The 26,720-nt window shown below is 37.8% G+C and overlaps 1 protein-coding gene across 3 annotated transcripts in view; it reads right to left on the bottom strand.

The window, feature by feature from the left end:
- Positions 1–26,720, bottom strand: part of LOC136863895 (pelle-like serine/threonine-protein kinase pik-1) — a 630,261-nt gene that overhangs the window by 246,011 nt on the left and 357,530 nt on the right. For all 3 annotated transcript variants that reach the window (XM_067140300.2, XM_068226049.1, XM_068226048.1), the window contains exon 6: positions 15,383–15,571. In XM_067140300.2, the coding sequence (XP_066996401.2) occupies positions 15,383–15,571 (189 nt within the window). The remainder of the gene's footprint in view (positions 1–15,382; positions 15,572–26,720) is intronic.

Raw genomic sequence — 26,720 nt, 5'->3', positions numbered from 1 at the left:
TAGAGTTACAAATGGCTGTGGAAATAAGGAGAAATTGAAGGAACTTACTAGAAAATTGAATCTAGCAAAGAAGGCAGCTAAGGATAACATGATGGCAAGCATAATTCGCAGTCATACAAATTTTAGTGAAAAATGGAAGGGTATGTATAGGTATTTTAAGGCAGAAACAGGTTCCAAGAAGGACATTCCAGGAATAATTAATGAACAAGGGGAGTGTGTATGTGATGATCTTCAAAAGGCAGAAGTATTCAGTCAGCAGTATGTAAAGATTGTTGGTTACAAGGATAATGTCGAGATAGAGGAAGAGACTAAGGCCAAAGAAGTAATAAAATTTACGTATGATAACAATGTCATTTACAATAAGATACAAAAGTTGAAAACTAAAAAAGCGGCTGGAATTGATCAGATTTCTGGGGATATACTAAAGACAATGGGTTGGGATATAGTACCATATCTGAAGTACTTATTTGATTATTGTTTGGCCGAAGGAGCTATACCAGATGAATGGAGAGTTGCTATAGTAGCCCCTGTGTATAAAGGAAAGGGTGATAGACATAAAGCTGAAAATTACAGGCCAGTAAGTTTGACATGCATTGTATGTAAGCTTTGGGAAGGCATTCTTTCTGATTATATTAGACATGTTTGTGAAATTAATAACTGGTTCGATAGAAGGCAATTCGGTTTTAGGAAAGGTTATTCCACTGAAGCTCAACTAGTAGGATTCCAGCAAGATATAGCAGATATCTTGGATTCTGGAGGTCAAATGGACTGTATCGCGATTGACATGTCTAAAGCATTTGATAGGGTGGATCATGGGAGACTACTGGCAAAAATGAGTGCAATTGGACTAGACAAAAGAGTGACTGAATGGGTTGCTATATTTCTAGAAAATAGATCTCAGAGAGTTAGAGTAGGTGAAGCTTTGTCTGACCCTGTAATAGTTGAGAGGGGAGTTCCTCAGGGCAGTGTTATCGGACCTTTATGTTTTCTTATATATATAAATGATATGAGTAAAGGAGTGGAATCGGAGCTAAGGCTTTTTGCGGATGATGTTATTCTCTATAGAGTGATAAATAAGTTACAAGATTGTGAGCAACTGCAACGTGACCTCGAAAATATTGTGAGATGGACAGCAGGCAATGGTATGTTGATAAATGGGGCTAAAAGTCAGGTTGTGAGTTTTACAAATAGGAAAAGTCCTCTCAGTTTTAATTACTGCGTTGATGGGGTGAAAGTTCCTTTTGGGGATCATTGTAAGTATCTAGGTGTTAATATAAGGAAAGATCTTCACTGGGGTAATCACATAAATGGGATTGTAAATAAAGGGTACCGATCTCTGCACATGGTTATGAGGGTGTTTAGGGGTTGTAGTAAGGATGTAAAGGAGAGTGCATATAAGTCTCTGGTAAGACCCCAACTAGAGTATGGTTCCAGTGTATGGGACCCTCACCAGGATTACCTGATTCAAGAACTGGAAAAAATCCAAAGAAAAGCAGCTCGATTTGTTCTGGGTGATTTCCGACAAAAGAGTAGCGTTACAAAAATGTTGCAATGTTTGGGTTGGGAAGAATTGAGAGAAAGAAGAAGAGCTGCTCGACTAAGTGGTATGTTACATGTTATAAACCTCATTTTAGGTCCGTATTGAAAATTTAACAGTTCAACAATGATAAAGGTGTTTTAATTTATTCCACCTATTCAATACTTATATTATCACGTATAGTTGTTACATAATTAAATTCTTAGTTACATGGGACATGTTTCGCCCTCAATTAAGGGCATCTTCAGCCTAAATACAATAATCAAAAATACAACTAAATTAAAAGTGGACGTTAAATACAATCATCAAAAATAAAACTAAAATAAAAAGTGGAAGTTAAAAGTTTAGTCTGTTCTTAAAATTCAGAACAATAAAATTGTGAAAAATTATAAAATAAAAAGATGCTAATGGAAAACTGTCTTATGATTAAACTATAATCTTGTCAGAGACTAAAACTTCTATTAAAATTCGAATTAAAACAGTTCATATAAAATATTGGAAAATCAAAGTGGTAGTAATAAAAAGCCAACGACATGAGGGCGTGTACACAAGCATAAACTTGATTGTCATGAATACAATCTTTTCAAGGCCGTTGATGAAATTCGTAGTAAGTAAGGCAGAAGCATCTATTGAAAAATTGTAAGAGGCCGTTAGCACCGGTAGGTAATAAAATGGCTGAATCCTTGCCAGAAAATGTCAACAGATGCAGAAATAAGTTTTCTGTAAGAGAAGGAAAAGAAGAAATAAGAAATTGAACGTAAGGAGAGAATTCAGTCTTACATAATTTTGAAACAGATGAGGACTTACATGTAAGTAGAAGTTGTTAATTTCTTAACTACTGTTGAGTTGGTTGCTGCCCGTCTGTTGGCTCTAAGTCTAGTGTTATAACTGTGCTGCAGAGGCGGTACGAACTCGGAGGGGAAGGAATAGGGGAGTGCGGAAGGGAGGAGAGGATGGGTGGAGTCAAATGTGACTCCTCCCTTCCGCACTCCCCTATTCCTTCCCCTCCGAGTTCGCTACCGCCTCTGCAACACAGTTATAACACTAGACTTAGAGCCAACAGACGGGCAGCAACCAACTCAACAGTAGTTAAGAAATTAACAACTTCCACTTACATTTAAGTCCTCATCTGTTTCAAAATTATGTAAGACTGAATTCTCTCCTTACGTTCAATTTCTTATTTCTTCTTTTCCTTCTCTTACAGAAAACTTATTTCTGCATCTGTTGACATTTTCTGGCAAGGATTCAGCCATTTTATTACCTACCGGTGCTAACGGCCTCTTACAATTTTTCAATAGATGCTTCTGCCTTACTTACTACGAATTTCATCAACGGCCTTGAAAAGATTGTATTCATGACAATCAAGTTTATGCTTGTGTACACGCCCTCATGTCGTTGGCTTTTTATTACTACCACTTTGATTTTCCAATATTTTATATGAACTGTTTTAATTCGAATTTTAATAGAAGTTTTAGTCTCTGACAAGATTATAGTTTAATCATAAGACAGTTTTCCATTAGCATCTTTTTATTTTATAATTTTTCACAATTTTATTGTTCTGAATTTTAAGAACAGACTAAACTTTTAACTTCCACTTTTTATTTTAGTTTTATTTTTGATGATTGTATTTAACGTCCACTTTTAATTTAGTTGTATTTTTGATTATTGTATTTAGGCTGAAGATGCCCTTAATTGAGGGCGAAACATGTCCCATGTAACTAAGAATTTAATTATGTAACAACTATACGTGATAATATAAGTATTGAATAGGTGGAATAAATTAAAACACCTTTATCATTGTTGAACTGTTAAATTTTCAATACGGACCTAAAATGAGGTTTATAACATGTAATGTGACAGCCAACCAGGCAAAATGTAGATTAGATAAATTTCTCAATCTGAAAATGAAGATTTGTAAGTTAGGAAAAGATTTAGCTTTTCTTAAACAATGTCTGAGACTAAAACTTGTACCTACTTTTCTAAAATCAACACAACGTAAGAACATAAGCAATCCAAGCCATAATGTAACCCAAAATAAGGTAAATGAATTATGGCTTAAAAATGAAATCAAGGCATATTACAGGAAGAAGTCCAAATTGAATTTGCAATTATATAACGTTCACTTAGCGGTGACACAGGATTTAGCCCCATTAGAATGGCAGTCTTTTTATCAACACATGGAACACAAATTAACATACGCACTTAGTAAGAAACAGGATACATTGAATAAGAAATTGAATCATTTAATAGACACACAAATACGTCGTAGTAAACAAACGAAACAAGAACAAATTAAGGGCCCATCGGACAATGTCACTCCCACGGTAGTTAACTTGACCAAGGTAAAATTTACGGAAGGAGAGAATGACCTACTTAAAAGGGGTCCAAAATACAATTGGCCTAATAAAGATAGAGAAATAGATATCATTAACACAGTTGCAGAAGCGGAGGCGAACATATCAAAACTCCCACGCGATGTACAAGATGAAGTAAGATTGGAGTTAAAGAAGAAATTACCCAGACTGGCTAAAGAAATTTATTCCAATTTTGATCCCAAACAACAGAAAACAATAAAAAACATGAAATCGAAAATTGAAGATAACAATATTATAGTAACCAAGGCTGACAAGGGGGGTGCGATCGTTTTGATGGATAAAGATACATATATCAAAAAAACTGAAGATTTTTTTGATAATAATAAATACACATTAGTAACAAAAAATCCGCTAACTAAAATTCAACGCAACTTAAAAGCCTTACTTAAAAGATCCACATCTCTCTTTACTGAACAAGAACAATTAAAACTTGTCAATATGAATCCTAGGCTCCCGGAAACTAGAGCTATGCCCAAAATACATAAAAAAGATATTCCGATTCGTCCGATTATCAATTGCCGTAATTCTCCCACGTATAAAGTCTCCAAATACATTCACAATTTTTTGAAAAGACATTACACTTTTAATAATAAACAACCATTAAGAAATTCCATTGACTTGTGTGACATTTTGCTTGGATTTGGCGTACTTCCAAACCAGATGATGTGTTCGTATGACGTAGTGAATATGTTCCCGAATATTCCGACAGATAAAACTGTTAATATCATTCATGATAATATTTGTAAACACAGTAATCTTAGTAAAATGGAAGTAGAAGAATTCACTAGATTGTTAAAGTTCGTATTAGACAATAACTACTTCACATTTAACAATAATATTTATAAACAGAATGGATTAGCAATGGGTGACCCAATATCGGGCATCCTTGCAGACATATTTATGGATTCAATCGAACACAATGAAATAATAGCAAAAATTAAAGGAATAGATTTATGGTTGAGATATGTAGATGATACATTTGTAATCATAAACAAAGATGTCACTAATAGTCAAGAAATCTTAAATAAATTAAATGAAATCGAACCTAATTTGAAATTCACGAAAGAGGACGAAGTCGATAACTCATTGAATTTTCTAGATATAACAGTTACGCGTAAGGTTAACATTTTTGATTTCCAAATATTTAGAAAACCGACACAATCATCTACAACTATAAACAATTCCTCTTTACACCCGAGTTCACATAAACAAGCATCTTTTCACAGTCTAATTTATAGAGCATTTAGAATCCCTCTATCTCCCATGAATTTGAAGAAAGAATTGAATTATATTAGATACCTCGCTAAACAAAATGGTTTCAAAATAGAAATGATCAACAAATTAATCAATAAAATTAAGAACAAATTATCTACGAATCTGATACCAGAAAAGACCAAAAAAACTGAGTATGCTACATTCACTTTTAATAATCCGGCTATACACCAGATTACTAGCGTATTCAAGAAACATAATTTTAATATAGCTTTTAAAACTACTAATACTAACCAGTCCATATTCTTTAATCATAAAAAAGTTAATTATGATAAGAATCGTTATTTAGGATCGGGAGTATACAGACTTAAATGTACTCAGTGTAATTTTTCATATGTTGGACAGACTGGGAGAAATTTTATGACAAGATACATGGAACATGTTAACGCGGAAAAACATAGGAAATACTCAGCGATGAGTTTGCATATGAGGGAGACTGGCCACAGATTTGAATCCATAGAGAAAGACTTAACGATAATTAGAAACATACAAAAAGGAAGAATGCTGAATGAATTAGAAAGTTTATACATCTATTTAGATCAGACGTACAATAAGCAAAAAAATCTCAATGAAACCACGGACAATAAAAGTATGTTACATGAATTAATGCCGAAATTATTAAAGTCAGTTAGTTCGAATAAATTTAGGATACCTAATATATTTAATTCTTCAAACCCTAATACTCCTCCCATACCTACAGATATTAGGCCTACTTCCAGCAATGCAGTTGACTCCGCCCCTTTGTCAGCCTCGTCACATTTGACTCCACCCATCCTCTCCTCCCTTCCGCACTCCCCTATTCCTTCCCCTCCGAGTTCGCTACCGCCTCTGCAGCACAGTTATAACACTAGACTTAGAGCCAACAGACGGGCAGCAACCAACTCAACAGTAGTTAAGAAATTAACAACTTCCACTTACATGTAAGTCCTCATCTGTTTCAAAATTATGTAAGACTGAATTCTCTCCTTACGTTCAATTTCTTATTTCTTCTTTTCCTTCTCTTACAGAAAACTTATTTCTGCATCTGTTGACATTTTCTGGCAAGGATTCAGCCATTTTATTACCTACCGGTGCTAACGGCCTCTTACAATTTTTCAATAGATGCTTCTGCCTTACTTACTACGAATTTCATCAACGGCCTTGAAAAGATTGTATTCATGACAATCAAGTTTATGCTTGTGTACACGCCCTCATGTCGTTGGCTTTTTATTACTACCACTTTGATTTTCCAATATTTTATATGAACTGTTTTAATTCGAATTTTAATAGAAGTTTTAGTCTCTGACAAGATTATAGTTTAATCATAAGACAGTTTTCCATTAGCATCTTTTTATTTTATAATTTTTCACAATTTTATTGTTCTGAATTTTAAGAACAGACTAAACTTTTAACTTCCACTTTTTATTTTAGTTTTATTTTTGATGATTGTATTTAACGTCCACTTTTAATTTAGTTGTATTTTTGATTATTGTATTTAGGCTGAAGATGCCCTTAATTGAGGGCGAAACATGTCCCATGTAACTAAGAATTTAATTATGTAACAACTATACGTGATAATATAAGTATTGAATAGGTGGAATAAATTAAAACACCTTTATCATTGTTGAACTAAGTGGTATGTTCCGAGCTGTCAGCGGAGAGATGGCGTGGAATGACATTAGTAGACGAATAGGTTTGAATGGCGTCTATAAAAGTAGGAAAGATCACAATATGAAGATAAAGTTGGAATTCAAGAGGACAAACTGGGGCAAATATTCATTTATAGGAAGGGGAGTTAGGGATTGGAATAACTTACCAAGGGAGATGTTCAATAAATTTCCAATTTCTTTGAAATCATTTCGGAAAAGGCTAGGAAAGCAACAGATAGGGAATCTGCCACCTGGGCGACTGCCCTAAATGCAGATCAGTATTGATTGATCAGTATTGATTGAAATTCACAATACAGTATTCACTTGGATAACTCATTGACAAACATAACCTCATGCAATGAAAGAAAATAAAAGCATGATTCAAAGACGAAGAGGAAATCTAAGCTGGCTCCCCTGATCAAGTCCTTTATTCATAGGTTTACTGAACTCAATGCATTTTAGATGTCCTGTACTTGAACGGAAAGTACCCGATGCCCTTAAAACATCGTGGTTTATCGAACTCTCCTATGACGAGGGGAGAAATTCTCTCGCTTCCATCTGCATTTGAACACAGTACAGTCACAAGATATTCTAAGACACATTAATGCACGCAATCACCTTGATTCACAGTTTAAACCTTTCAAATGCCTTGGAAAAATCTATTCCCGAACCTTGAACAAATCACTGGCAAACATAACCTCATGCATCGAAAGAAAAAGAAAACCGCACGATTTGAAGACTAGGACAAATTATGCTGGCTTCCTTGTCCAAGTCCTTTATTCATTGGATTACTGTACTGAATGTATTTTAGATGTCCTGTACTTGCATGGAAAGTGCCCGACGCCCTTAAAACGTAGTGGCTTATCGAACTTCCCTATGATGAGGGGAAGAAGTCTCTCGCTTCTGTGTGCATTGCAACACAGTGCAATGACCCCCATTGTACGATTTCCTGGCTGGCACTTCCCTCCTATAAAACTAAGCCCGCTTGGGCTCAGCATTCAAAAAAACAATGCAGTCTCATCAGCATTGACAATATTCGGTGCGTATAAATTGATTAAGTGAGCCACGCTTTTTTTGCCAACTGCCAGCATCGCCAGTGTTCGTGGATTCTGCTTCTCCATACACTGCCTGCTATGTGATATGATGGTGTGCCCTTAAAATGCTGAATATAAAAGAATTACGATTTTAGGTACTCGAACTAAGCAAATATGAAGCACACTGTACACACACCGAAGTGAGTGAAAATACTGAAATCTATCCCCAGCATGTTCCAGGAGACACGTTCCATCATGACGCGGATAAATTTCGAATTTAAATTACTCTGAAAAAAAAAAAAAGGAACTATTTTTTTAAAATACAGGCAGTTTGAATTAAAAGTCTGAATTTCAGTAATGGGACCAAAATTATTCTTCGAATAACAAATTATTCATATTTCGAATTAAATAATTTAAATAACATGCCAAACCATACCTCATGCTTCCAGGAGAGAGAACTTCTTCGAGTTAGGCGGGACTTTGAATTATTCTATTTTGAATTGTCGAGGTTCTACTATAGTTAAACCTCTGTCGAAATAGCTTGATGAAATGCGTGACTTGTAAGAAAAAGTTAGAATATTAACCCTAAGTTAACAAACTCAGGATTAGAGTATATTTAACCCACATTGATGAAACCGGGCCTGAGTTCTATTTTCTAGAAATATAGCCACCCATTCAGTCACTCTTTTGTCTAGTCCAATTGCACTCATTTTTGCCAGTAGTCTCCAATGTTCCACCCTATCAAATGCCATAGACAGGTCAATCGCGATACAGTCCATCTGACTTCCTGAATTCAAGATATCTGCTATATCTTGCTGGAATCCTACAAATTGAGCTTTAACGGAATAACCTTTCCTAAACCTGAACTGCCTTCTATCGAACCAGTTATTAATTTCGGAAATATGTCTAATATAATCAGAAAGCATGCTTTCCCATAGCTTACATGCAATGCATGTCAAACTGACTGGCCAGTAATTTTCAGCTTTATATCTATCACACGTTCCTTTGTACACAGGGTCTACTATAGCAACTCTCCATTCATTTGGTATAGCTCCTTCATGCAAACAATAATCAAATACGTACTTTCAGACATGGTACTATACCCCAACCCATTGTTTTCAGAATATCCCCAGAAATCTTATCAATTCCAAATGTTTCTATTTTTCAAATTTGATGTCTTATTGTAAATATCAGTGTTATCATAGGTAAATGTTAATACTTCTTTAGTATTAGTCACCTCCTCTATCTGGACATTATCCTTATAACCAACAATCTTTACATACTGCTGACTGAATATTTCTGTCTTCTGAAGATTCTCGCATACACACTCACCTTGTTCATTAATGATTTCTGGAATGTCCTTCTTGGAACATGCTTCTGCCTTAAAGTACCTATACATACTCTTCCATTTTTTACTAAAATTTGTATCACAGCCAATTATGCTTGCCATCATGTTATCCTTAGCTGCCTTCTTTGCTAGACTCAATTTCCTACTAAGTTCCTTCAATTTCTCCTTATTTCCACAGCCATTTCTAACTATTTCTTTCCAACCTGCACCTCCTTCTTAGTCTCTCTATTTCTCTGTTATAACTGAGTGGGTCTTTACCATTCCTTACCACCTTTATAGGTACAAACCTGTTTTCACATTCCTTAACAACTACTTTAAACCCATCCCACTAACTGTTTACATTTATATTTACCATTTTCTACTGATCATAGTTACTTTTTAAAACTCTCTCTCATGTCTGTTTTTTCAGCCATATGGTACTCTCTAATAGTCCTACTTTTAAGACCTTCCTTTCTACCACATTTATTTTTAACTACAAAAAAACAGCTTCGTGCTGACTAATATTACTTCGGTTTCTCTATAGAGCTCATGTGGTTTTACCAGCACCACGTCCAGAATATTCTTCCCTCTAGTTGGTTCCATCACTTTCTGACTCAGCTATCCTTCCCATATTAACTTATTTGCCATTTGTTGGTCATGTTTCCTGTCGTTCGCATTACCTTCGCAATTGACATTTGGTAAATTGAGATCATCCGCTACAATCACGTTCCTTTCCATATAGTTTTCCACATAGGTGATTATGTTATCAAATAATTCCAAATCAGCATCAGCACTACCCTTTCCCGGTCTGTACACTCCAAAGACATCAACTTACCTATTTAGAGATGAGCCTTACACCTAGAATTTAAGGTCTGTCATCTTTAACTTTTTTGTAGCTTTCAAATTCTTTCACCAGAATGAATACTCCCCCTCCTACCATTCCTATCTTATCTCTATGATACACACTCCAGTTCTGTGAGAAAATGTCTGCATCCATTATATCATTTCTCAGCGATGATTCACCTCCTATAACATTATCTGGTAAATATATATCTATTAAATTACTTAATTCTATTCCTTTCTTTACAATACTTCTACAGATCAACACTAACAATTTTATGTCATCCCTACTTGATTTCCAGTTCCCTGTCCCTTATCACCGCTCCCTAGGCCACCCCGTTTCCTTGAATGTACCTCCCTATAACTTATATGTACCACTGAGGTTTAAGTGAAGGCCATGAACGCAGATCCAGTGTGATGGAAATGTGCATTATTACGTGAAGAATTTTTCCCAAGATTAGTTCACGCATCTTGGAACTAATACCATCATTTCTACATTTTTCTTACAACTGCGCAATGCCAATTTGACTTGATTCATAGAAACCATGTTCGTTACAAATTCGAATGGAAAATTCTAAGTTCACATGGAGGGAATTAGATATTTTTCACTAACAGAGCATGTCAAAAACAGATCAGATGTAAGGCTCTATTAGCGAAAAATATCTAATTCCCTCCATGGGAACTTAGAATTTTCCATTCGGAATTGCTAGGCGGGCAATAATTCCATTGTGGAGATTTATCTCCCGTATGCAGTTATCAGACTGTGCCTCTTATAAGGGCTTCTGATAAGTTCACCTGCATACACCCCAGCATCAGTGGGTAGGGTCTGACACATCCCACTCTGATGAGTTTAGCGTCAGACCTCAGACGTAATAGAGCAAACGCCTGAAAAGCATTACAAATTCCCCGCAGTCAGGCTTTGGTTTACTCAGTTTGGAAATTATAGCGCTTAAGTCTCAGGATCTACCTGAATGGGGGGATTAATGAGTCTAGAGACTGTGTTAGTATAACTATGAAATCTTTCACTAGTTATCCCTAGGTTCTGTAAGTTTTGTCACAATTTCGGTGAATTATCTGTGTTCAGTAGACTGCGTGCATTTCTGATTTACTGCATAACTGTACTTCTGAAAATTCTGTATCATTCGAAGGACTCATTCGAAATACCTGAAAACACAGTCACGTCGAGCCATTAGGTCTTTGGTTTCTGCAGTTAACCAATCAGCTCACTGACGTTTTACTTGAACCACCTGCACTGGAGCATGCTGCCATAAATTCCTAGTATGAAAGAATTGAACAGCCTGACTTTGTCATCAATTGAATTCAATTCATATACTGTATATGTTGCCACAGAACACTTATAGCTTCAGATTCAAGTGCTTCAATATTGATGTCCCTTATAATGTTGTGAGATGGACAGCAGGCAATGGTATGATGATAAACGGGGTAAAAAGTCAGGTTGTGAGTTTCACAAATAGGAAGAGTCCTGTCAGTTTTAATTACTGCGTTGATGGGGTGAAAGTTTGGTTTGGGGATCATTGTAAATACCTAGGTATTAATATAAGGAAAGATCTTCATTGGGGTAATCACATAAATATGATTGTAAATAAAGGGTGAGGGTATTTAGGGGTTGTAGTAAGGATGTAAAGGAGAGGGCATATAAGTCTCTGGTAAGACCCCAACTAGAGTATGGTTCCCGTGTATGGGACCCTCACCAGGATTACTTGATTCAAGAACTGGTAAAAATGCAAAGAAAAGCAGCTCGATTTGTTCTGGGTGATTTCCGACAAAAGAGTAGCGTTACAAAAATGTAACAAAGTTTGGACTGGAGGAGACTTGGGAGAAAGGAGACGAGCTGCTCGAGTAAGTGGTATGTTACATGTAATTAATCTCATATTAAAACTGATTGAAGATGTTATATATTAAAATTATAAAATTCTTTTATTTATAACCACCTATTCAATACATTACAATACACTCATTGAATTGTAATATAATCATGAAGTGTCTAATATTGGGACATGTTTTGTTTGACATAGTGAACATCATCAGCCATTAATGCAACAAAAACTAGGTCAGAGCCCTGAGCTTAAAATATAGAGGATGTTATCATCATATTAAAAAATGAACCATGTCGTAATAAAAAGTGATAATCAACAATCAATACAATAAAAACATTAGACTTGAGGTTGTAACAATATATGCAAGTTAAAAGCGAAATTCCTCGTGGAGTACATTAACGGTGGCAATCTGTGGAATCCGCTGGAACATGACAATGGATATTGTGACATAAATATACGTCAACGTGTGAAGCGTGGATTAATACTGTGAGGATGAAGTTCCTTTGAAATCATAACTAAGGGTTAAAATAGAGTTCAGTGACTTGTCACGAGTCCAAGTTTGAACTAGTCAAAAGGACAAACTGAAATTTAAGGTATAACTTGAACTTTAGCAGAAGCAAAATTCAGAAGAGAGGTGCAATCTTGCTGTCAGAAAAATACCAGTTAAGGTAGTCAATATATACATGCTAGCAAAGAAAACTAGAAGTTTAATACATAAACTCATTAAAGAGTAGTGATGAAACTTGAATGTGGGGAGAGTTTTAGCGATCCTTATAAGACAGAGAGCATATTCTGGTGCAAAATAGAGTTTGAATCCCCTGGGACTGGTATAAGATGTCTGTTAGCTTCACACAGCCAACAGCACGCATAAGACACAACCTCTTGATGTGGTCTTCTTCCATCCTCTCCATCCATTCCTCAAGGAAATTAGTTTCCACTTATGCTTAGCACAACAAGGAGAATGTTATGTAATGGTACTGAGAGCTGCCCATGAAATAAGAGCTTTTAAGGACAGTTTGTAATCATTAAGTCCCAAAAAGACCGGGAATTACGATTAAAGTGGGTAGATTTCAAAGGCTACAAATGCTATTTTTCACTTCCAAATACAATAGAAGTACAAAGCTTTATTGGAAAAATGTGTACACAGAAGAATAACACCATACAATGGAATGAGGTATACAAAGTTTCTGTACAAGAGCCCGTTCACACTAGAGATCCACTTACTGAGACACCAACATTGGTAGGAACAGCTATAGACAGGATGGCACTTTTTACAATGAGGACAACTTCTCACACAAGTTCTAAAATATTATTTGGAGAAATTCAAGTTTCCATGGCAAACTAGCAACTCCCACTTGATTTTCTATGATGTCCATGTCAGAATGGTGTGTGAAGCTGTACGTGCATACATTCGAGGAAGAGAAGACACTGGAGCAATCAATACTGGTCCGATGTAAGTGTGGACTGATGCAATACTGAAATTTGTGGCACATAAGAATAAAGAGAACCCTCTCCCTGACCATGAAATCTCCAAAACTGAAGTAAGGCAAGTAAAATTTTCCAGCAAGAAAAGACGTACTAGTCGAAGTGTAGGACAAGAGAGAGTTCACATGAAGTCTGACTACAAAAGAATACGATACGATATCATGCAGAGCAGTATCTCTAATACTGTCCAATGTTCAGGGAAACAGTGAAGTGGACAAAGAGGTCAGTTATATATTTTATCAACTGTGTATTGATCAATGCATATAAGGCTTTTTTTAGGGACCTGAACCCACAGAACGACATACGCTGGACTGAGCACAGGTCGTCTGAACTGCAGTTGGCGGATTCCATCCCGACTCAGTTGGGTGGTATTTAAAAGTGCTCAAATATGCCAGGGTCATGTCCATAGGGTTATAAGAACATAAATGAACTCCTGCAGAACAAAATTCTGACACCTCTACATCTCTAAAAATCATAGAAGCAGTTAGTGGGACAACATTATTAGTAGAACAACATACAAGAATGGTTGTGCTATCCCAGCCACTGTTCTCACTAAATGTGCACCAAGAAGAGATCCCTCAAGCCAAGTCTCACAAGACATGAAGAAGGATATAGTGGACAAACTCTCTGCTCATATGTGTAGAGTGCATACAACAAAGGAGTATCACTACACAGACATCACACCTTGACCAACTAATAATTTACATCTCATATTTCAGTGTATAGCCCAATATCTTCGACTTTGGTAGTTAAGACAATATTAGCATGTAACTGATATTGGAGAAATGTGTTTTATACATAACTTCTTTGAGCTATTAGTACTCCATAAGAAGATGAAAGTGCAAAGTACGGTTTTCCACCTGTTCAATACTATAAAAAATGTGAAATAATTAAAACATCACATTTTTATTGTCATTTGGTATCGGTTTCGGCAATTTTATTTGCCATCATCAGCCTAGGATGAAGTAACAAGGACATTTAACTAGTTACATTAGAATATTTATAATATAGGTATGTACAAACACTCCTAAAATAAACTTGTTATTTACAATTGCATCATATCATAAGACATTTGAATAGTTGAAAAACCGAGACTAAATACCTCCTTATAGGGTTCTAGAAATGCCTAACAATCTACTCGGCAGTTCCTCTTTAACTCCTCGCCCGTGAACGTGGTGCTTGAGTTCCGTTTGATTCGAGATCTTTCCAGATTCATGATTATCCACCTGAAAACAATGTATTTTCACGAAATCTCACCTGTCAACTTGCGGCCTCAAGTTTACCTCACAATATCGAATTAATACTTAAGTATTCACACACTACTAAGTCAAGCTGTTTCAGTGAATCCATGCAAGATATATACCATTAAATCTTTTAATTTAACAACTAAACAATCCAAACAATATATAGTAGATGGTTCATTAATCAGATTCCATGAGGAACTGTTTTTTTACACAAATTGGTCAATAAAATGGTCTTCTAACTATTTACACTGTATAACAATACTCTAGATCAAAATTAGCTAGTGTGTATTCTTGCAAAGATCTCTCATGACAGGTTTTATATATCACCTCAAGGCCATTTGTATATTCTATTTGAAACTTGGTGCTATAACACCAGGAGAGATACATGTACAGAACTGTATATAGAACATTTTTTGTCATTTCTAGAACCCTATAAGGAGGTATTTAGTCTCGGTTTTTCAACTATTCAAATGTCTTATGATATGACGCAGTTGCAAATAACAAGTTTATTTTAGGAGTGTTTGTACATACCTATATTATAAATATTCTAATGTAACTAGTTAAATGTCCTTGTTACTTCATCCTAGACTGATGCTGGCAAATAAAATTGCCAAAACCAGTACCAAATGACAAAAATGTGATGTTTTAATTATTTCACATTTTTTATAGTATTGAACAGGTGGAAAACCCTACCCTTATCTTTGTTTGTAAATCACGTTTCAATACGGACCAATAATGAAATTTTTGACATTAAGATGAAAGTGACTATCCTACCATGCTGGTACAATTGAAAATCAATTACCCTACACATCAAGCGATCTTCAAGAGACCCATTTGGCATGTACTGGTAGACGAGACAAGGTTCTGCACCTCCAACACTGAATCCATATACTGGAAGAATATTGTCGTGCCTACAAGCATTCAGGATGCGCAGTTCACGTAGTGACTGCTCCATCTGAGTTTGATAACTTTCACCAGACTCAGCCCCTCTCTGAAATTAAACAATGCATTATATTAGAAAACTAAACTGCAAAGCACTGGAAACCACATTAAAATATAGCAAAAATTTGACAACCCAAATATGACTATGATATTCTTTAAGGTAATTTTTTTATCAAGAGTAAAAATGTCTGAACAATAAATAGCATGATTCTATTCAGTACTTCAGAGTCCATTCATTTCCTCAAGAGGGATTAGTATGTGTGATCAATTCTGCTGAATTTCTGAACTTTCTACACTATTCCCTCTACTGTAGTGTAATGATGAAAGAATGTGCTAAATACTGTATTTTCTTGCATAATTAATGCACTTTCATGACGAGAAATACAGGCGAAAACTTTGGATGCATAAATTATTCAAGGAATTCAGGTATTTAAAAAATAATTTACAATTCATTTACATTTAAAAGATACATCAAATGTAATATACTTAAACTCATTTGTGGTTATCTCATTCAGCGTAAAATTCCAGCATGACATTTTTTCTGAAAAGTCAAATAGGGTACATCAGCTAAGTTGGACACGTGGGTTTGAAGTACCGACACCGGAAAATATTCTTCCCGATACGAGCTGACAATACGACCTGAAGTGAAACTAACATAAACTAAAAAAGTACAATTCATGTAAGTACATAATAATGACATATCGGCAAAATAAAAAACTGTCCAACATGAGATGTCGAACATCAGACGAGGGACCCTGCTAGATTTCCCCAAAACGTTCATATCAAATCTTGTACGAGTGACGTGTCCATCTACCGTTTCTCTTGGATATGAACGTGGATCCCTCACGGAAGTTTTACTTTAGGCATTGCTTTTCATTTTAGAACAACATAAGGTGGAAGCTTTCTGCCATCACCTGTTACAGCACGCATTGCAGTACATCGTTGTTTTTCACTTCCGGTTTTGCGAACGATAACACTTGATGTCCCTTTCTTATCGAGTGTTTGACTTTGTGGCATATGGAAACTATTGGCGTCTGACCTGTGGTTCCTATTTGGGAGAGCAAATATTCTTTCACTTTACACTTCTCAATCATAAAGCGATGAAAATCTATTACTTTTCAGTTGAAATCATTTGGCATTTTTTTTGGTATAATGTTGTATTTCGAAGGGAAAGTAAATTTGTCTACATAAAATTAACCACTCAGCCTCAGCTAACCTTGTAATCCGAGACACTGATTCCATGTGCAGCGCTATTTCTCATCCTTTAAAACAGTAGCGGTGATTAGGGGTGCGACTGCCCCCCCCCCCCCCCGCCACTCTGTGGAGAAAAAATTCCATCTTTATTCCATTTTAGCCAGCTAAAACTAGGAATTACGAAGGAAAAAAAAAAAGCAATTTATACAAATCCTGCTGTCAATTACCTAATTATTTCCTTTAATTTCTTTTCATATTAAAAGAATACTTAGTGGAAATAGGCACAAAATATTATTCAACGCAACTAACAGATTTTTCAGCGCCAGAGCGAGTCGTGCAGACTCGCGCAACAGTGCGTGGCGTGAAACCTTTGTTGCGTACATGTGTAATTGTTCCTTTGGTGAAAGTTTATTGTATTATAACTGCAGTTAAGTTGGTAAACTGTTAACCTTTACTTCTCTGTCAAAATTCGCTCTGAGAGCACCAAAACCTAACCATTTTGTAGCTATTATGTATCAATTTTGCCTACAGACCCCAACCCCCTGGTTTTATTTTGTTTCCTATAAATGTTGGTCCCCCCCAACTTCTAATTTCCAATTGCCGCTACTGCTTTAAAATAAAGCATTTTGTGAGAAATGGCATATCCAATGTTGCAAACGAAATGATATTTTTAAGCGGATCCCCCTCTACTTGCGGAAACTTGCTGTTTGGTCCGCGAAATGCTTTCCAAGACTTGTTAGTCCCTTGAAATGCACTCCTCTGTTAACGCGGTAGCACACATTACATTTGGACACTGCTGCCGTATTCCTGTACATTTTGGTGTAAATGATCATCGCGAGTTTATATGATGCAGTATTACTCAAATACTTGCTCACTGTGGACTAACAAACAATTTTGAGATCACAGAAAATGCATGTCCCGTACGTGAAACACTCATAAAATACACTGACAGAGCAAATGCAACACCAAGAAGGAGTGGTTCGAAAGGGATGAAAGTTGGGGAAAAAACAGAGACGGCACGGACGAATAATTGATGTTTATTTCAAACCGATATGCAGGTTACACAATGCGCACGGTATCGACTCAGTAGGATGTAGGACCACCGCGAGCGGCGATGCACGCAGAAACACGTCGAGGTACAGAGTCAGTAAGAGTGCGGATGGTGTCCTGAGGGATGGTTCTCCATTCTCTGTCAACCATTTGCCACAGTTGGTCGTCCGTACGAGGCTGGGGCAGAGTTTGCAAACGGCGTCCAATGAGATCCCACACGTGTTCGATTGGTGAGAGATCCGGAGAGTACGCTGGCCACGGAAGCATCTGTACACCTCGTAGAGCCTGTTGGGAGATGCAAGCAGTGTGTGGGCGGGCATTATCCTGCTGAAACAGAGCATTGGGCAGCCCCTGAAGGTACGGGAGTGCCACCGGCCACAGCACATGCTGCACGTAGCGGTGGGCATTTAACGTGCCTTGAATACGCACTAGAGGTGACGTGGAATCATACGCAATAGCGCCCCAAACCATGATGCCGCGTTGTCTAGCGGTAGGGCGCTCCACAGTTACTGCCGTATTTGACCTTTCTCCACGCCGACGCCACACTTGTCTGCGGTGACTATCACTGACAGAACAGAAGCGTGACTCATCGGAGAACACGACGTTCCGCCATTCCCTCATCCAAGTCGCTCTAGCCCGGCACCATGCCAGGCGTGCACGTCTATGCTGTGGAGTCAATGGTAGTCTTCTGAGCGGGCGCCGGGAGTGCAGGCCTCCTTCAACCAATCGACGGGAAATTGTTCTGGTCGATATTGGAACAGCCAGGTTGTCTTGCACATACTGAAGAATGGTGGTTGACGTGGCGTGCGGGGCTGCCACCGCTTGGCGGCGGATGCGCCGATCCTCGCGTGCCGACGTCACTCGGGCTGCGCCTGGACCCCTCGCACGTGCCACATGTCCCTGCGCCAACCATCTTCGCCACAGGCGCTGCACCGTGGACACATCCCTATGGGTATCGGCTGCGATTTGACGAAGCGACCAACCTGCCCTTCTCAGCCCGATCACCATACCCCTCGTAAAGTCGTCTGTCTGCTGGAAATGCCTCCGTTGACGGCGGCCTGGCATTCTTAGCTATACACGTGTCCTGTGGCACACGACAACACGTTCTACAATGACTGTTGGCTGAGAAATCACGGTACGAAGTGGGCCATTCGCCAACGCCGTGTCCCATTTATCGTTCGCTACGTGCGCAGCACAGCGGCGCATTTCACATCATGAGCATACCTCAGTGACGTCAGTCTACCCTGCAATTGGCATAAAGTTCTGACCACTCCTTCTTGGTGTTGCATTTGATCTGTCAGTCAGTGTATGTTTGTAGACAGCGCCCACTAGCCACTTCAGGACTGATTCTCTCACTGAACAAGTGCAGTGGCACTTCCTACCAGTTGATAACAGCACATTACCCAGTATTTGGAATGCCTGGTTTCACAATAGGAAGGCTGCTACCTAAGTAGTTGATATCTTTATTATGAAATGCATCTGGAGCTGCGCGATGGATATTCGAGGAAGTGGGTACATCAAATATTGAACATTTCTCTTCCTCCACTTTGTACCAAAAAATATTGGGATGCATAAATTATGCAAGGGCGTTAATTATACGAGAAAATACGGTATTCTTACAAGTAGATAAAACCAAAGAAGTTTACAAAATAACAGGACTTGAATATGTTAAACACTCGGTAAGAATTTTTAAACTTGTTCCTCTTATATCAATTTAGTTTTCTCCCATTAAAAAATAATGCATTAACATAGAAAGGATCGTGGCATTGGAGCGGCAAAGAATTTGGCCTAATCAAGGTACAGCTTGGTATACAAAGAGAAAACCATGTTACGGACCGGTAAGCGTTTGAACCCGCTGTCCGAACAGTTAACTTCAGTGGGATCACAGGTTTATTTTGCCTGTATATAATAATCAGTTACGTTCCCCAACTGCTTCCTACGCGTGCTTTGTGATGAGGATTCCAATAGATATAAACCATGTCTATGAGCAACAGCCTTGTGGCTAAATGCCTCATGCTCAAATGATCCACAGCAATCTGCTTCCAGACATTTGCAGAATATGTTCTCAATATTTGTCGGAAGCCTACACGAGTGGCCGAGTCCCTGCTAAGAATCGGACTTCTAACCTGTGCAAGTTAGTTCAGAAAGAAGAAGACCTTCATTAACGTAATTTTTACGTATAAAACATCTTGAGGTAGATAATCAGTAGTAGTAATAATACACGTGATTTTCAAAATACCACATCATCTAAGGAGTCTGAATGAATCAGGTGCAGGCTACATGACGACTGACTCGAGGTCAGGGGAAAGCTTATGCTGTAGATAGGCGAGATAGGAGTAGCCAATGAGAGAGCTTTATTTAAACGGCCACATGACCCAATGACGTACAAATCGTCCACTCCTGACGTAGTGACAATCTAATAAAACTAAATTTAACCACATGATTTAAAATCGTAAGTTCTAGAAATAAATCTGAAAATTGTAACAGAATATATTACATTACTTGGCTACAACTGATCAGGCACTGTTGGCACTCAGAGGCTGGTGTGAGCAGAGGAGTGGTCAGTGAGGGAGAGTCAACTGTCACGTCCCTCGCTGTAAAGGATTAGCTCTACAGTGGTCAGTGCAAAAAACAACTGGCCCTGCCTGTAACCCTATTTAGCTTGCCTATATGTCTTTTCCAAGTTAACCCAGCTTCGAGTTGAGTTAAATATGTAACTGGGCCTAGTCTATGTATAACCCTACCTTCTATCCACTTATCTCTTCCTCTGAAGTCTTTAGCTAATACCGGTCGTCCTATAGTTAACTGTCTAGTGTAACTACTTCCTGCATTAGTTATTTGTTCATCCTGTTTATTTGCTACAGCTTTCTGCAAATTAGGTCTGATCTATTTTTTCTTTTTTCTTTTTTTTTTCCTAGTTGTTTTACGTCGCACCGACACAGATAGGTTTTATGGCGACGATGGAACAGGGAGGGCCTAGGAATGAGAAGGATTTGGCCGTAGCCTTAATTAATGTACAGCTCCAGCATTTGCCTGGTGTGAAAATGGGAAACAACGGAAAACCATCTTCAGGGCTGTCGACAGTGGGGTTCGAACCCAGACGCGAGCTCACAGCTGCGCGCTCCTAACCACACGGCCAACTCGCCTGGTAGGTCTGATCAAATCCAACTTAGTTCTCAAAGAACGATTGAACATTAGCTTAGCAAGAGTTTCATTAGTAGTGCTATGTACAGCGTTACGATAAGCTATTAAAAATCTACTCAAAGCTAAATTTACATCTTCATTTTCAAAAACTGCACATTTTAACCCTTTTTTTAACAGTTTTAACTGCATTCTCAGCCTGCCCATTAGAAGCAGAATGGTATGATGCTATCAACGTTTGCCATATCAAGTTTTGTTTCAAAGAACAAGAAAAATTCTTCAGAGGAAAAGGGAGGGCCATTATCACTAACAATGAGCTCGGGAACCAAAACATAAGACGCAATTTCTCAATGACTTGCTCAGCTGAAGTTGAGTTAACTGTTCCAACTCCAACCATTTGCTATGAGCGTCCATTACAATTAAATACAGTTTTCCTTTAAAAGGTCCTAAAAATTCTACGTGAATTCTTTGCCATATATTGGGTGGAAATTCCCATACGTTAAGTGTACTTCTATTAGGACTTTCTTGCTGAGCAAGACACACTGAGCAACTGCTGGCTACTGCCTCGATGTCCTTATACAATCTAGCTAATGATTTAATTTTTTTAACTACCCCAAGGTGTCCACTGTGTAATTCATTTAACAAGGACTTTCTCAGGGACCTTGGAATTACGACTCTGTAGCCCCACATCAAAATTCCTTGTTCTACAGTTAGCTCAGCTTGCCTTTTAACAAAGTTGCTTAAAGTTGGATCTGGCGTAGTAGGCCACCCGTACAACACATAACCTAGGATTTTGTTTAACTCCTGGTCTTTTTGGGTCTCAATACGTATATCGTTAAAGTTTATGGGAACATCAGATTCCACTGTGCATTGTAAGTAACTACCTATGTACTCTAAACTAACATCAACATCCTCAAAATGATTGGCTGATAAAGGCAGCCTAGATGAGCCATGGCATTGAGATTTAACATGCTGAATGTCATAGTCATAACCTGACAAAAACAACGCGTAGCATTGCAATCTACCTGCTGCAGAGGTTGGTAAACCCCTTTTTTGGACCAAAAATGGTTAGAAGCGGCTTGTGATCTGTACACAGAGTAAAATGTCTTCCCCATAAATACTGATTGAACTTCTTTACACCATACACAATGCTCAAGGCTTCTTTATCAATTTGAGAGTAGTTTTTTTCAGCTGAGTTTAAGACTCTACTTGCGAAAGAAATTGGTCTCTCAGCACCATCTTTTTCTATTATACTTAAAACACTCGCAATGCCGTAAGGTGTCACGTCACATGACAACTTGATTGATAAGTCAGGGTTGTAATGTGCTAGTACCTTAGCCGAAACTAATGTTTCTTTGTCTAATTCAAAAGATTTTTGACAAGCTAAATTCCAGTGAAAATCTGCATCTTTTCTAAGAAGCTGGTACAAGGGTGTAAGAACAGTGGCTACATTGGGGATAAATTTAGCACAGTAGTTCACCAGACCAAGAAATCCTTCTCATTGTAGCTAAACGATCTTTACTCAAGACACAGCCTAAATATTCTAGGCTGTCACAGAAAAACTTCTCGTAATCTTGACAAATCTCACTTAGTTTACAAAAGGAGTACATTTATTGTTCAACCTATTCAATACAATCAGTACCACAGTATGTGGTTAATTAGACATAGAAAATCTGAATAGTATGGGGACATGTTTCGCCCTTCTTATTGGGCATCATCAGCCATATTAATTTAATCTTAAAACAAACATTGTTAAAAGGACAATGACATTTAAAATTTGTAAAAATTGAAAATTCACCATCAAGTTTACGTTGGCAACTGCCGCAGCGAATGTATGCTGACTTTTATAACGAAGAGGATCCACTTCAGTACCAGACATATGCCATTTTTAGAACTTTACATCGATACAAATTCTCTTTTAGACAAGATTTTAAATTAGTTTACAATAATTTTAGCAGTTGTTGTATGTCCCAATATCATATTTTATAACCACTATTTTATAAAGTTAATATCATAAGAAATCACAGTTCAATTTTTACAAATTTTAAATGTCATTGGCCTTTTAGCAATGTTTGTTTTAAGATTAAATTAATATGGCTGATGATGCCCAATAAGAAGGGCGAAACATGTCCCCATACTATTCAGATTTTCTATGTCTAATTAACCACATAACGTGGTACTGATTGTATTGAATAGGTTGAACAATAAATGTACTCCTTTTGTAAACTGAGATCACTATTTTCAATACGGACCAAAAATGAGAGTGATGACTTGTAATGTTGACAAATGTTCTGCTGTATCTGCTCCAGTCACAATATCATCATCAAGGAATGAGGCCACACCTGGTATACCTTGTAGTATTTGTTCAATAACTCTTTGAAAAATACCCGGTGCTGACGAGATTCCATAACAAAGACGGTTGTAAGCAAATAACGCTTTATGTGTACTTATAGTATATAGTTTTTTACTTTCTTCCTCTAACCTCAACTGCATGTAAGCTGATGACAAATCTATTTCAGAAAACTGAATTCCTTTTTGTAAGACAACTGTGGAGAATACAAGTTATACCTTCTGAGAGTAATCGATTTCCCGCAGAAGAAAGACATTGTTTTGTTCTATGTTGTTATCTAGTTTCCTTGCTTATAGTTTTGAAGATGGTGTTGAATTGTATTAATAAAATTGTGTTAAATTAAATTATTTGTTATTGTATAGAAGATCTGGCGATCGCGACAGTATTACAGGCAATTTCAACATCAAGATAAATAAGAACAACGATGACCGAATGACGAGTATTACGCTGCGTGCTTACTCGCGAAGTGAATAAGCTTGAAGAACTACTGAATCTTGCCGATTGTGACCACATAGAAATTCGTAGCAGGTATGCTTCACTTGTGGAAAGATACGAAAAATTAAAACGTATTGATGATGGAGTCTACAATGAACTGCTGCAAAGAGAAAACCTACAAGACATCGTGCTTGAAACAGAGATCGACAATTGCAGTGAGTACAAACTGATTTTTTTTAAGGTTAGAGAGAAGGTGCAGGCCTTACAAGTTGCAGATTAAGCTGTTTCGGAAGTCAATAGTAACTGTTCACGTTCTTCCAAACAGATAGCTCAAAAGGTTTGATGGGAATATGAAAGGTTGGATTGGGTTTTGGGTGCAATTTACTATAATACATGAAGATGGCAGCCTTAAAGATGAAGACAAATTTATATATTTGATTCAATGTATGGAACCTGGTTCACCTGCTCAGAAACTGGTAGAAAACTTTCCTCCTTCCAAGGAAAACTATAAAAAGGCTATAGATTTGTTGAAGTCTAGGTATGGGAAGGATGAGTTACTTATTGAATACTATGTTAGGGAATTTTTATCCTTGGTGTTGTTAAAGAAAGACAGCTTAAGATCCATACCACAACTGTACGACAGTCTGGAAGGACAGTTGAGAGTGCTTGATTCTTTAGGAGTGACAGAGGAGAAATATGCAGCAATGTTATTTCCCCTTGTGGAGAGTGCCTTACCAGAGGTTATGTTTAACAGGTACCGTGTATCGAAAGAAACGTCTACCAAGAAACCTGACTGTTGCTTGACAGAACTGTTAGCCTACTTAAAGGCTGAGGTTGAAGGGGATGAACGACTTAAGCTAAGGCAACGTTCTTTTGAAGCTAATGAGAGGGCAGATCGTGTTAAGCAAGATGATAAAATCAAGATTAAGAAGAGGGAAGTGCCTTCAGCAGCTGCTTTAGTTTCAGTAGAGGATGTTTCGGCTAGTAAGGGAAACAAGAACAACAGAGAACTAACATGCGTGTTTTGTAGCAGAACCACACGTCCTTCTCAAGACTGCGCTGTAGCTATTGATTGTTCTCTAGAGGAATGCCAAGGGATGTTAAACAAAAAGGGAGCTTGTTTTAGGTGTCTACGACAGGGACATGTCAGTGCTAAGTGTAAGATGTTTGTGAAGTGTCCATTTTGCAGAGGGAAACATTATGCTTTGATGTGCGCAAAGACAGCCTCACATGAACCTAAAGATGATTCAGTTTCAAATACAGTTAGCAAGATAGCAGGTAGTAACGAAGGACAAGTGACCTATCTGCAGACTTTAGTTGCTAAGGTAGTTGTTGGTGGATCCACTCACAGAGTGAGAGTTCTTTGCGACAGTGGATCGCAGAAAAGCTACATTAAGAAGTCTTGTGCTAAGAAATTAGAGTTGAAACAAACCGGAAAGGTAACCCTAAGTCAAGAATTATTTGGAGGTAGGAAAACAGCACCTGTTAGCTTCGAGTCCTATCAGATAACCCTGTTGGGTAAGAACGAGGAAAGGAGATGTGAGGTTACTGTGCTCGGTTCTGATTGTATTTGTGGTAGTGCTCCCCTAGTTGATGCTGACTTGTTTAATTTACTGAAGGATAAGGGAGTTGAACTTACTGATGTTAGACAGTGTGATGATAACAATGCTAGTGAAATACAGGTATTGTTAGGAGCTGATGTCTGGGCTCAGATAATCACGCCAGACTTTGTGCACGTATACAAAAATCTGGTGGCTGTGAGAACTTGTTTGGGGTGGACACTTATGGGCCCTTCTGAGGCCACCTCACCAACTGCCTCGTCTTACACTCTACTTACACTGACTCAATCAACAGGAGTAGCCGATTTGTGGGAAATTGAAGCTATGGGTATAAAAGATCCTGGCGAACAGATCAAAAAGGAAGAGAGGGAACAACAGGTGAAGATGTTCTTCAATAAGACTGTGAAGAGAGAAGATGCATCTGGATGCTACATTGTCAAACTACCTTGGATTGACGGTTGTACTTCTCTGGAATCAGCACTTCAAGAAAGTTACGAGGAATGCAAAAACTTCAGGATTATGATGAAGTGTTTCAAGAATGGGAAAATAAGGGGATCATTGAAGTCATTGCAAACGAGGTTTCGGATGGACCTATGCATTATCTGCCTCACCGAGCTGAGCTGAAAGGCAGTAGCACTACAAAGATTAGGTCAGTGTTTGATGCTTCCAACAAGGACAGAAATGGTAATTCTTTAAATAAGTGCCTCGAACCTGGACCAAACCTCATTGACCTTGTTCCATCCGTAATCACCAATTTCCGATCCTACCCTATAGGTCTAATTGCTGATATAGAGAAGGCCTTCCTGATATGCTTCGTTTTCTTTGGTGGGATAAGGGAAAGGTCGCCACATTTAGACATTGTAGGGTGCTTTTTGGGGTCTGTTCCAGTCCTTTTTTATTGGTTTCAGTACTGAACCACCTTCTGAATGGTGCCCCAACTCATTTGAAGGAAGTAGCTAATAAATTGAAACATGCATTTTATGTGGACAACTGTCTTACGGGAGTTGTTTCAAAAGAAGAGATTGGGCCATTTATTTTAAAGGCACAAGAGTGGATGTCCCCTGCAGATTTCAATTTGAGGGGATGGGTGAATTCCTCAGTTTGTAATGTTGGCACAACTGAAAATGTCTTACGACTTCGATGGTATTGTGGCGTAGATGAACTTGGATGAAACTTCAACCCAACTACAGGTTTGGTAACCCGAAGGGTGGTACTCTCCAGTGTTCATTCATTCATTCATTCACTATTTATTTACCATAAACCTTTACAGTATCTATGGAAGGCCAGGGGAAAAGGACAGGCCGCCCTACACGTAGTGCCCCCTGACCTTTGAAATAATTACCTAAATCCTAAACTAAAACACTTATATACACTATTTACAGGTAAAGTAACAAAGAATAGCCTAATATATACATATTTCTCATTTATACAACCTTTCACTCCCTCGTTCATTCTTCCACATATTCACA

This window comes from Anabrus simplex, chromosome 2, assembly GCF_040414725.1.
Source record: "Anabrus simplex isolate iqAnaSimp1 chromosome 2, ASM4041472v1, whole genome shotgun sequence".
NCBI lineage: Eukaryota > Metazoa > Arthropoda > Insecta > Orthoptera > Tettigoniidae > Anabrus > Anabrus simplex.
This window is presented reverse-complemented; position numbering and strand designations above follow the sequence as displayed.